The following is a 12431-nucleotide window of genomic DNA, read 5'->3' as shown; positions in this document are numbered from 1 at the left end:
TCTCTCTTTTCTGTTCCTTTAACCAGATAGTTTCCTAAGAATTGAGCGGAGTCCCTACGATTGTGATTAGTGGCGAATTTATTGATTCGAGCAACCTCAGTTAAGCACTCACAGTTTCCTTCGCCCTTGGAAAACTTGTGCTCAAGTGCATCGTCCATTGGCCCTTTGGGGTTCGACGTGAGACACTGCGAATGAAGTTTCAGTTAGAAGCTGCTAATGCACGGTGAAATAAATCTATTAATTCTCGCTTACATCGAGTTGATGCTTGGGATCTTGCTCGTTGGGTTTGCTAAGACCTGTTGCCTTTCCGGATCCAGTGGGTTCGCCTAGCTGGCGGCCGGTCTGGCGCTCAGGAGGAGGAGATTGATGACCTTCAGGCATGATGACTTTGGATTGTGCTTGATTGATTTAGAATAAAAATTGTGTGAGAAAATTTAAACTTTGCGACGACGATAGATTTCTTAAGTAGAGCTGAATTGAGTGCTTTGTTTAAGTAGCTGGTGTTGACGTCAGCGCCCTCATCATAGACGAGCCATTGCATCATGTTGATGTCGCACAACAACTCAGATAACCCGATAAGATAGCGAATCTTAGGAAATTGATTAAACTAATAATGGAGCTTTTCTACAGATAGAGGTGTAGATTTGGGTTAATTGGAGCTTTTCTTCGCCTCTTCTACCCCTTAGCCTCTATCTTCTTAACGGCTATTCTACGTACCTGAATCTTGTTAGCACGGAGTATTGCAGCAATTATGAGATTACGCCGCTTCATTGTGCAATTACTACTTGTAGTTTAACAAGTTGGAGATCGCCCATTACCTCATAATAGCTGGTAGAATAATTGATATTTTCTATTATTAGGTACTATAGATGCTCGAGTAGACCCTTTATGGGGCAATATGTCTCAGTTCGTAATCAGGGAGAGACTTGCTCCATGTTATTAGAGACAATCTCCTAGGTGAATGCATGTACATTTCTAAACCCTGGTGGCGAAACCCGGCTGGATCAATGCTACATGACTGTTTCGGGGTACTTTGCATCTGAATTGAATACATGTACTTTTCTCAGATGTGGAAGAATTTTGAATACATGTACTACATCACTATGGAGCTTATACTACCTTACTTGTGTGTCACTGCGGCCACCTAGATGTTTAAGCCGTCGACAGCCACCGTCCACTTGCGCGCAGGCACCAGCAAGCCCCCTAAGCACCGCCAAGCACCTGCCGAGAGCAGTACTTTAGCGGACTTATCGGGTAACTTTTTAGTGCCCGCGGCGGCCATTCCCACCATATGCCCACTCACCCCGCACCTAAGACTGACCGAAGGGGGCCCTTCTTCGTCGTACCGCCGAATCCAGATGGATCCCAACTTCTCTTGTCTCAACCTTGTCTCGACCAACTGCGACACACCGCATCTTCAATCTCGTTTTGGCCGGTGACTCTTCTCTCTCCTCTTCGTGCCGCAGCAGCAGCCTGTCTCGCATCAGCCACCGCCGCCCGGAAGACGAGATCCGAACGACGCATTTACACGAGATTAACTCGCTATATAACAGAGGACACAGCAGAAAAAGGGTGTAGCTGTGCTTTTGTACAAGATAGGAAAGATGCCAGATCTGAACTCAGTGCCCCCTTCGCCTCACGTCCTGGCAAGCGGCACACATTCTCGCCGCCAGTCTGCCAACCTGCCAACCCCATCATCGCCGCCTTCGACTCAGTCGTCTGTGAATATCCTGCCGTCCAACCAGGCCGCCGTGAATCAACAGGTCCCCTCGCAGGCCTTGCCGTCTCCCGGATTCCCGCCGCCACAGTCGCCCATGGGTCCTCCATCAGATGCTGCAGTCGGGCCAGGCCCGGGTCCTCTGCGTCACCCAAGACCGCTGACGGCTTCTGAGCTTCATATGCAGTTGGAAAAGGAGCAAGAGGCAGTGGTAAGGATGAGCCTTGAACCCTCGGTGTAATTCACATGCCTTGTTCTGTGATACACCCGTCGCGCGACTATCGACTGACCATCGACAGGTGAATCGTCTGACCCGTGAACTTTCTCTGCTTCGGGCCGCCCACAATGCGTCTGTAGTTTCCAATACCTCTTCGACGTCCAATGCTACCTCTTCCCATGATCCTATTGTCGAGTCCTCACTCTTGTCTGGCTCTGGATTCTCGATTCCTACCTCGCGCCGCCACCACAGAACCTCTTCCTCTACTTCTCAGACTTTCCCCAGCTTTGTTTCCTCGTACGACGCTCGAGCCCGGCCATCCCACCCCGCATCGCTCTCGCGGCAGAATAGCAGTGCTTCGCGTCGAAGCCAGACAGGATCGCCGGCACCACCCAGCTCTATAGACCCGTCAAACTACTTTCATCAACAGAGGATCCCGGCTGCTGCTAATAATTCCATCATGATGAGCTCTGTCGTGGCTACTCCTGGCAGCTCCGTTTTGGGCGATCAGATGAGCCCTGGGCTGATGCCTGCGACGTTGCGATACGAGGAGACGGCCTTTTATCGACAGGAGCTGGATAATGCAAAGAAGGAGAATGAGGCGCTTAAGAGACGTATCCGAGAGCTTGAAAGAGTCGTCCGCGAGAGGCGGTCGAGCGATGCAAGCCGGAATAGAAGTGACAGCGCGAGCACTACAGCTAGCGCAAGCGTGGCTCCGGGTGGCGGCGTTAGTATTGCGGGCCCCCGAGAGAGCATTTACGGCCATGGCCATGGTCGAGACCGCGAGCGCGCTATGCAAAGCTCGACGAGCTTGGCTGGAGGAGTCAGCATCGGCGTTCCTGACGAAGAGGTAAAGGTTGGCGAGAGCGCCGCCAGTGGACGATCGGGAAATGACAGCCAGCGGTAATTATCGAACATAATCGGCTAGGTTTACCATTTTCTTTGTTTGGCAAGCGGATGGGTATGGTATACAAGACTTGGGCTATATTAACACAAAGGAAAATACTTAATGGCGTTCTGGAGTTACTAGCGAGACTATGAGTTGGTTCTCAAAACTGTTTTTTGTTGATTTTCTCTTTCTTTCCCTTCCGCTTCACTGAGTACCTTATTGGAGGCAACATAAAAAAAGACTAAAAGCTCTTGCAGCTAGCTTATTTCATATCTTTCTTTGCTTTTTCGTTACAGAAACAAATTATATAGCTTGATATAGATAGAGTGAGCGCTCTAGCTTTCACTATCAAGAACTAATGACTTATGAACCATCACTCATAAAGTTCCTCAACAATTTTCCAATGCCACTGAAACAAAAAGAACAAAAAAATCACTATGCCATGCCAATGAATTTAAATCGCCAATCCCAGATCAAGCACAGACAGATCAAACTGATAGCAAATTCTTAGAACAAAAAACCCCTCAACCAGCAAACAATGCCTCCTCACCAGGCGACATGGTCTCAGGCTTTTTTAGCCCTCTTCTTGCGGACATCGAACAGAGGCATTTCGTCATCCGAATCACTAGATACTTGCTTATAACGTCTCTGTATCCTCTTTAGCTGCCTGTTCCTTTCCCAAAAAGAGAGCGGGCTTAGCAAGCTCACCCTCGAATTTGAGTCAGCTGCTTCAGTGACAGCGGCGAGGTTGGAAGAAGATTCAAGCGTAGAAGAATCCAGCTGTCGTTCCTCATCGTTCTGATTTCGATCTCGGTTCGCTTGAGCCTCAATCTCTTTGCGTCTCTCAGCCCGGCGACGGTTAATCACGCGGGTGAGCACACCGCGGATAGTGCTTTTCTCTTTGATGGAAAGGCTGCATTTGAAGACTACTCGGTAGGCGCAGCGAAATATGTATGATTCATGAGTCTTTTCCTCGAGCATCTTTTCCGTGAACGTGTTCTTTTCAGACGCGGCGGCGAGGTCGGTGATGAGATTCTCGTTCTTCCCGTTGAGCTCTTCAACTTTGTCTCTTTCCTTCTTCAACTGTTTGTTGACAGCAATCGCTTTTACTTCGGCGAGCTGGCATCTTGCCTCGTAGCTAGCCTCCATTTCATGTTTTTCTTTTGCCATGCGGTCCAAGGCCAAGCTGAGCTCGCGACACTTCTCTTCAAGGCGCTCACACTTGAGTTGTGCTTCACGCTCTCTCCGTTCTAGATTCAGCACCTGGTGAGATAGGGGGTATTGGCTGGGTGGAGAGGGATTCAATAGCGAGCGCATGGCCTCGTCGCTGAAGAAAGAATCATTGCTCTCATTGCTTGGCGGCTCGGTTGGTGGTGAAGAGGGCTGTGTCGCTTGATCAGACTCTAGATTGAGAGTGGCACTTCGACGAAAAGCAGTTGAGGACATGGTATTTTGCTAATGGGACAAGCAAATGTGTGAAGATATTTTCAACAAAAAAAAATAGGGTGCTTCTGGAGGGTTGTTGACACAATTCAACGCAAGGTTGGTGAGCAAGTGAAGGCGGTGTTTGCTGTATGCTGCAAGAATCCAAAAAGAAAATTAGTAGGGATGGGGGAAATAAAAAAAGAAATGTTGCCATACTACAGGTTGTCTGATTTTCGTCTGAAAGATTTTGTTTTTAAATACGCACAATACTTTTTCTATAGCCTTAAACAGGGTGAATTGAAAGTGAACTAGAAGTGAGCAGAAGTGTCTGGTGGGTAAGGCCAGCCGTTTGCAGAAGATTTAACTCCTTTGCTTTAATAATTTGAATAGAATAAATGTGCATAGATTTCTAAATAGATAGGAATACTTAAATACGGAAGCCCGTAGCTATCACCATGCAGCTCGGCTTGCAGAAGACATATATATATGGGTATCACTTCCTTGACAGTTACACCGCAGTCCTCCAGATTCACTAGTTCGACAATGCATCAAAAAGGATCACTGCCACTTCATACACGAAAGAAGAATGTACGACTCGGCAGGATATTTATAATTTTTGAGTTGGCTCTTTAATGAAATACCGAAAAGATTTAGAATTAGGGACTAAAGCAACGCTCTCTTTGCTAATCTTGCTATAACTCTCTTATATCGCCTTCCAGCTCCTTATATACCTTGGTTACTCTTCCGCTTGCGAGTTTTTTGGGGAGCTGGGGTAAAGGCATCCAAGCGGGCAGCCGCTCGCATGTAATCTTTTAAAGTACCCTCTGGCTCTCCTTCCGAGCGCTTCTCCTGCTGCCAATCCAGTACTCGCTCACGGAGATCATCGCGCAAAGACTTAACATAGTCAAAAGTCCTCGTGTCAGGGTTCCAGCCAAGGTCAAGGGTGGTATTTAAGTAATAGAGATTGTATTCAAAAGCTCGTCTAGTTCCCTGACGAGCATTTAGGTATTCTTCCATAACTCTTCTCCGATCGATGAACACTTCATCCATGTCATCAAAAATCGCTTTTATTGTAGCAGCAGCAGAGGCGGGGGCACCATCGATTATTGAGTACTGGCGAGGCTCCTTAGATATTGCCCATTGTTTAGCGCAGCCAGACATGTTGATCAAGACAGCAGCAGCGACCGAGTTCCCTGGTGCGGCTTCGTTCATAATAGACCAGTTCTTTATATCAGATTTCCATCGTGGGTAGTCAGAGGCATCTCCGGTAAAAGGTTCGGGCATATTCCCTCTAAATCCTTCCTCAGACTGCCTGGCCTGTTGGCGGGTAACCTCTAGTAATTCTTGCAGTAAATTATTGGCAGTCTGAATTCCCCCAAACGCATCGGCCAGCTCATTCTTGTGTGCACATTGTGAGCATTGTTGGGCTTTTGCAACAAGGGAAGCGATGGACTGGGATAGGGCGTCGAACGTATAGGATTCGCTAAGGCGCAGGTGTTTGGGAATAGATTCCCACAATGTGATAAGCTCCGGGGGCGATACGTCGACGGGCATATTTGGTATACGCTTGTCTGTCGGTTTCTTACTGGGAAAAGGGGGATTATTTTAACATAAACAGCTCATGACTCTAATTGCGGATTACGGCCAAATTCATATCCGGGTTGCAATGCAGGGTATATGGTGGATACCTGCTGAGATTCAACATGGTGAAGAGATATGATATACACTACAAATGCACTGGAAATATCATGCACTTAATTATTAATTCATAGGCTAAATAGATTTCTGTGATATCAACAAAGTATCAATGTAGGGGTAGCAGTTCCTGCAACTATATTTGTCAAAAGTCGTATTACCTGTTATTATAATGTGGAATATTTGCTTTCGTCTAGACAAAGTTCATTCAATCACGTCTTAATCTAGCCTACAAATTAGAAAGAAGTGCTCGCCAATACCTCATATGCAGTGAACACTTATTTTATAATGACTATGTGGGCGCAGAACTTGAACTGGGCTATTTAATATAGACGTCCATTCTTCTACCGAGTAGCTATCTGTCTGTATCTCTGTTGCAGCCAGCCCCCAAGTCACAAAGCAGTCCAAACCCCATACACCAACTCTCAATCCGCTTGACGATCCAAAATCACTCCCGTAGGATCTTTGGTCTCTTTGTCCCCCCACGTGGCCTCCCACCCGTGATCAGCCAAGTACACCTTCCACGCCGCGTCATCGTCTTCCAATCTGCGGGACACGTCAGGGATGACGAAAAAGGCCACGAGGGCACCGAGTACGGCAAATGCAGACCCAATAAGAAATGCTACTTGATTTCCCTTGTCCGGGTTGCTGGCGTACTTGTTGAGGATTGCCGTGAAGACTTGAGTACCAATGGCGGCGCCGGCTTTGCTGCAGGCACTTATTAATCCCATCATCTGGCCACGAATGGAGGTGGGGAAACATTCGGATGCGGTCAGGACGACAGTACTATAATACAGTTAGCAATAGATTCGTAGGATATTACTAGAGGGTGGGTTTATAGAATGACAAGGGCACGAAGTTGGAGTTAATCTAATGCATCAAACAAGATTCATCATACCTTCCAGGTCCCACTTCACCAAGGGTTAAAAATATTCCATACAGCACTACAAAAAGAGGAAATACAGTCTGGATAGGACCAATTGCACCTCCAATAATAAATCCAAGTATGGCCTGTAGTGAGAAACCGAGCGCCATTGTCTGTCGCCTCCCAATCTTATCAGACAGATAGCCGCCCAAAAAGGGGCCAGGCACGTAGAAGCAGTTGATAAGGACGCCCCATCCAAGAGACTTAACAAGGCTCTGCTCCGTGTTGACTCGGCTGATGATGGTTGAGCTGAAGATTCCAAAAGGAATGGAAATCCAATTATACAGGAACCAACTGGCGGCAGATCCAATCAGTGGCCGATAGTATCGCTTCAACGCCAACCAGTACGGGACCCTCTGCTTTCTCATGGAAGATTTACGATAGGCCGTAGCAACAGCCATGCGCATCCGGAACCAAAAGATACCCAGTGGAGGAATCGCTCCAAGAGCAAAAGACGTCCGCCACACAATTTCGTATTTGTCCTCTCTCTGCCCGACGCAAAGCAGCAACAGCAGAGGCACCAGTCCACCCCATACATAGCCAAGGTCAGAAGAAAGATCAGCCAGCATGGCGAACATGAAGCCGCGGCGCTTGCGATATGCACCGCTCTCATCAGTAGCTTCAACAGCACCAGCACCAGACACTGGATATTCACCTCCGGCACCAACCCCGGCAACGCCCCGGGCGACGATGAGCATCCAGAAGAGACCCTTCGGAGACGTGCCGTTGGCAGCAGCCGACATGGCGATGCCGAGGACGAGCAGAATTGTTGTGGCCACGGCGCCAGTCTTGCGTCCGAGCTGGTCGACAATGACGCCGAAGAAGAGCATACCGATGATCATGCCGATGAGGAAAGCGTTGCTAAGGCGCGAGTAGATGGAGTTGGTCAGGTCGTCGGGGTAGATGACGCCGAGGAGAAGCTCGACGTTGCCTATCACGGCAGCATTGCTATATGAATGAACAATGAATGGTGAGTCCTTATGAACTGCGAATAGACGATAAAATGTGTCTTACTAGCCATCTGATCCAATTGCCAGACCTGAGAAGAGAACCATCAGCCAGACGGAGAGCTTGCTATAGTATCCTTTGACGGACTCGGCTACACTGCCGGTCTCAACGTCGGCACCATCTTTGCTCTTTTCGACTTGCGTCTCATCTTTGACTGTTTCTATAGTCTCAGATTTGCCAACAGTCTCAACCATAACACTCGGAGGAGACGTTTCCGGCTTTGAAGCCTCGTCTTCCTTTGAACCCACAGCCATGGCGATAATTTGGTAACAAATGAGCTGAAGAAACAGGAATATTTTTACGCGGGTTTTGCGTTGATCTATACCCACGTGAGATATGACTTACATGAAGAGGGGTCGTGAAATGGAGGAGTGCATGTAGGGTTACATGCACTTATCTTTCTTTTTTACCCTATTCTAACTTTTACATACTGAATTCTCCTTAATGTAACATACAGGGCATCTTCATCCAGATACGCTATCCGGTTAAGTAGGAGGGATCGGCGTAAGAACATGGCTGCTCGCTTGTCGAGATAGCACTTTAGGGTGACATCTCTCATCGAGCGATGATAGCTAGAGGTTACTAGCGTTGGCCAAGATTATTCAACTGTTTCTAATGGTTCAGCTCTATTATGATTATTCATAAATTAAATAATATTCTCCATACCAGACCGTATTTCCTAAGGATATGGAGGCGGCCAACTTCTGATTTAAACGGGGGGACGTTATGAATGCTTTCCTAAACCAGTTCGCCGATCCGTAGCTGCATTTAGAGATGGAACCGATTCCCCGCACTTTGATGATCTTCGTTTCAAGAACAGATAGACATGATAGGGCGCCTGATAAAAGTTAAAGCGATGCTAAAGCGATGCTACCATGCGACTGCGACCTTTTTTATCGTATGTTAGTAGCAGAAGCGAACTAAACAGCTATTATTTATTCCCGTGCATGATGCCGGCACTCGTACTAAATCCTCCCCCGCGTAGGAAATCCCACATTAAACGGTATCGAACTTCAACTTTGACCTATCATTGCTCAACGCTAAATACGCGGTAACAGGGATACGTCATTGCGATTGGCTTGTTAGATAACAGCTATAAGCTGCCGAGTCAAATCAAGTGGATAACAAGTTCCCCGAGATAATCATACCTCTATTGGGAGCTTCGCGATCTTTTAGTTCAAGACACTACTCTCGGGTACGGCAGCCAAGACATTAAGTGCGTATACGCCGGGTAAATGAAATCTTACGATAGACTTGAACCTGATTCTTATCAATGAGGTTTATCGCTGTTGTCTTCTTGGTGTCAGAGTAGCAATAAGACATCATGTATTACTACCAGCCCATCAACGGCGAAAAGGGCACAGCCCTTCCAATAACATCGCTGCCGACAATAGAAACACCAAGGCGCCAGCGCATTTCCTCAAGATCACGATTCCGCATCTCATTTTTCACAACACTCTTCTTCCTTGGAGCGTTTCTTCTTTATAATAACACATCTCTGCTATCACTCTGCGGCCACAGCCACCGCCCAAACGTCGCCAAAGTCCAAAAATGCTCCATTGACAACTTCAAATCAGACCTCTCTTTCTTAGACAACGCGCAGCCCATCCAAGCAGATGAATTTCTTCAGCGCCGAGACCGTCTAGCACAAGCCCTCGCCCGCAACAAAGTAGACGCCTTTGTCCTTGAGCCGGGCTACACGTTCCAGTACTACGGCAACATCTCTCAGGTCGACTGGGAACCATGGGAGCCCGAAGAGCGGCCCTTCCTCATGCTCATCATGCCGCAGATTTCACCAAATGATGGCAAAGTCTCTGCGAAGACCGCCTTTCTTTCGCCGCACTTTGAAGAAGGCCGCGTTCGCATGCTGGGCATCCCGTCTCATGAGGCGGAGCTGGACATTGTCATTTGGGAAGAGCATTGGAACCCTTACACCACGCTCCTCGAGTCAAGACTCTTCAAAGACATTGAGTCTCCAACGCTCATGGTAGACGAAGAGATGCGCGACTTCATCGTCCGTGGCCTCGACGCTGAAGGCTTCCACACCGTCGGCCTCACCCCCGAAGCCGAGCTCGTAAGACAGCAAAAGTCCGCCGCAGAAGTCAAGCTCCTCCGGGCCGTCAACACCGGCACTGTGGCCGCCGTGCGTGCCATGCGTCCGTGTCTCGTGCCGGGCCTCACAGAGAACGAAGTCACTTCCATTCTGGACAACACGATGCTCTCCATTGGATTTAGCCTCTTCTTCAACATTGTCCTCTTCGAGGAGCACGGCGCCTTGCCGCATGGCGGATTCGTCACCGGTGGCAAGAAGCTCACGTACGATTCCATGATTGTCATTGACGTTGGCGCCCATTACCTTGGCTACTCGTCCGATATATGCCGTAGCTTCTTGATTGATGCTCCACCATCTCACAGAAGACACGCTGATCCTCTTCGAGCTGAAAAGGAGAAAGTCTGGCAAATAGTCTTGGAAGCGCAAACGGCCGCAGCTGGAGCCATGAAATCTAATAACACCGCCGCCAGCGTTGACATTGCTGCGCGAACGATCATTGAAGATGCTGGTTATGGATACGGATTCACGCACCGCCTCGGACATGGCATTGGTATCAAGGCTCACGAGTCTCCATATCTAAACAAGTGGAACACTGCTACGCTACTCCAGCCTGGAATGACATTCACCAACGAGCCAGGAATCTATTTGGAAGGTAAATTTGGTGTTAGGCATGAAGATATCTACTTAGTTAAAGAGGACGGCGAGGCAGAGCTCCTCACTGGCCAGCGAGCAAGAGGACTATATGAACCTTGAAAAACAAAAATAACAAAATACATGCAAAAGGGGTATCATTAAACTTCCTGTCTAGATGTTTATACCATACTTTTCTCCCACAACTTCTTTGTACCAGGTGATGCTTTGTCAACAACAACAACAACAACGCTATGCAATATTCACATTGTCATCAATGCGTCTGGCGATCCTTCATGTAAAGGGAAGCCGCTCGCAATTACAGTACGCGGCAGGTACTGCAGCCACGGCAAGCTTTCGCCTTCCAAGATGGGACTGTGATTCAGACTGCAGTCGATGTAGACATTGCCGTCCAGGTATGTCCAATTTGACACTTCTGTTGTGCTCTCCGCTACTGATCCTGGGAATGGCGAAGTGCTCAAAGCCGCGCAAAACCAGGACATTTGTTGAAATACTTCAATCAGGGTATGCATCCATGCGCTCACGCTCATTCTAATATATGAGCCCTCAGTCTCGATATGAATGAATCTCAGGCCAGGGCAATGTGCGCCCTTTCCATCGCTGCCGTCCCAAAACGACATTCCAGAAAAATCATCGCCTTGCAGGAGTGAGGATATTGCATTTTTATGTGCTTCCTCTATACAGCGCAGGATGATCGATCCACATTTCGGCCACTGCTTCTCAATGTATTCCGATATAGTTGTGCAATTATGCTCGGTAGAAGTACCTGTCACTACAGGTAAAGACCCCAAGCGGCCATGGGAAAGATCTTCAAAATTTCCCTGTGTATCAAACAGCTGGCATTCGTACTTGAGCTGAACAATGTGAAAGCCATCTGGTGGCGGAGGACCAGGTCTTCTCAGCACGATATCCCAAATGGCCGTCTCAGCAAAGTGGATCTGAACAAAATGTGGGGATAGAAGCACTCTTTTCATCTCATTGATGAGATTTTTGGCGGCATTCCCCGTTGTTACAAGTGTATGAAGTGCACGTGCAATCTCATCCGGGTTTCCTCCCGGCGACTGGCTGGAAAATTCTCGATGCCAGAAGCTACACAGGAGTTGTAAAGCCAGCGGGAAGTCAATGCCTTTGGTGTTAGTCGACCAAGTCAATGGTCTCTTCGACAAACCCGGGCCAAACTTGTCAAGGATACATCTGGCCGTCTCAGGGCCATTCAACACAAGGACGAGTTGGCGGATCGGTCCATCAAATAGTAAGTTGACCTGGCGAGATAGCTGTGGACCAGAACCGCCGTGGTCAGGATCGTGATAGAATAAGAAGAGCTCGTCCCACAGCTGCCTGACAAATACAGATATGAGACGGTCGAGCACTCGATCGAGGTTGACTTGTATCCTCCTGTCCGGGAAGTAGTAGTGGCTGAGCAGCGCGTTGCTCAACCCGTCGGCCAGGGCCTTGGCAAAAGCGGCAACCAGAGCCCCCGCAACCAGGGGTGGTAGCTGGACCTCGATGTTCCTCGCTTCTTGTCTGAAATTGTTCGGGAATGGTGGTATCGGCGGCTTGATTGGCGCAGAGGGCAGAGGGTTGGCAAAGCCTGTCCCTGGTATCCTAAGGGTTTCAGGACAGCCAGGCGGAGGTGGCATGTCTGATCATGGCTAGAGGAGAAGATGGGATGAGTGCGGATGATAGGATATAGTGGTATTTACACGATACTCCCCATATATGTATCGTGCATGCGATATAAAATAAGGTAATGGACGGGGATCACCACAGGGATAAGAAGCTGAACATTTAAGCTTGACCAATCCCCTTCATATAAGAGAAAGTTGATCCAGAATCCTCTTCCACGCAAAT

At 48.3% G+C, this 12431-nt stretch overlaps 7 protein-coding genes across 7 annotated transcripts; 2 read left to right on the top strand and 5 right to left on the bottom strand.

The window, feature by feature from the left end:
• Positions 1-2: 2 nt before the first annotated feature.
• GGI43DRAFT_415531 (uncharacterized protein) lies at positions 3-838 on the bottom strand. Its single transcript, XM_083207161.1, has 3 exons — positions 253-838; positions 113-185; positions 3-54 (listed from the first exon to the last, which is right to left on the bottom strand). Exons 1-3 carry the CDS (start codon positions 379-381, stop codon positions 35-37), a joined length of 222 nt encoding a protein of 73 aa, XP_083056700.1. The 5' UTR covers positions 382-838; the 3' UTR covers positions 3-34.
• A 766-nt stretch (positions 839-1604) lies between these two features.
• On the top strand, positions 1605-2841 carry GGI43DRAFT_387500 (uncharacterized protein; the record flags this gene model as incomplete). The annotated part of the gene is made up of 2 exons (XM_083203941.1): positions 1605-1928; positions 2017-2841. The coding sequence occupies 2 exons, from the start codon at positions 1605-1607 to the stop codon at positions 2839-2841; spliced, it is 1149 nt and encodes a 382-aa protein (XP_083056699.1).
• Positions 2842-3387: 546 nt separating this feature from the next.
• On the bottom strand, positions 3388-4269 carry GGI43DRAFT_387499 (uncharacterized protein; the record flags this gene model as incomplete). The annotated part of the gene is made up of 2 exons (XM_083203939.1): positions 3388-3471; positions 3532-4269. The coding sequence occupies 2 exons, from the start codon at positions 4267-4269 to the stop codon at positions 3388-3390; spliced, it is 822 nt and encodes a 273-aa protein (XP_083056698.1).
• Positions 4270-4903: 634 nt separating this feature from the next.
• On the bottom strand, positions 4904-5951 carry GGI43DRAFT_415527 (uncharacterized protein). The gene has a single exon (XM_083207160.1). It carries the CDS (start codon positions 5800-5802, stop codon positions 4972-4974), a length of 831 nt encoding a protein of 276 aa, XP_083056697.1. The 5' UTR covers positions 5803-5951; the 3' UTR covers positions 4904-4971.
• A 370-nt stretch (positions 5952-6321) lies between these two features.
• Positions 6322-8410, bottom strand: GGI43DRAFT_214773 (major facilitator superfamily domain-containing protein). The gene is made up of 3 exons (XM_083200261.1): positions 7883-8410; positions 6842-7816; positions 6322-6729 (listed from the first exon to the last, which is right to left on the bottom strand). Exons 1-3 carry the CDS (start codon positions 8128-8130, stop codon positions 6369-6371), a joined length of 1584 nt encoding a protein of 527 aa, XP_083056696.1. The 5' UTR covers positions 8131-8410; the 3' UTR covers positions 6322-6368.
• A 610-nt stretch (positions 8411-9020) lies between these two features.
• On the top strand, positions 9021-11005 carry GGI43DRAFT_215565 (peptidase M24, structural domain-containing protein). The gene is made up of 2 exons (XM_083200263.1): positions 9021-9092; positions 9184-11005. The coding sequence occupies exon 2, from the start codon at positions 9201-9203 to the stop codon at positions 10680-10682; it is 1482 nt and encodes a 493-aa protein (XP_083056695.1). The 5' UTR covers positions 9021-9092; positions 9184-9200; the 3' UTR covers positions 10683-11005.
• Positions 10823-12220, bottom strand: GGI43DRAFT_387495 (uncharacterized protein; the record flags this gene model as incomplete). Its single annotated transcript, XM_083203938.1, has 1 exon — positions 10823-12220. The coding sequence occupies one exon, from the start codon at positions 12218-12220 to the stop codon at positions 10823-10825; it is 1398 nt and encodes a 465-aa protein (XP_083056694.1).
• Positions 12221-12431: the final 211 nt, after the last annotated feature.

This window comes from Trichoderma evansii (genome assembly GCF_050947405.1).
Source record: "Trichoderma evansii strain SZMC 28006 chromosome Unknown GGI43scaffold_25, whole genome shotgun sequence".
Lineage (NCBI taxonomy): Eukaryota > Fungi > Ascomycota > Sordariomycetes > Hypocreales > Hypocreaceae > Trichoderma > Trichoderma evansii.
This window is presented reverse-complemented; position numbering and strand designations above follow the sequence as displayed.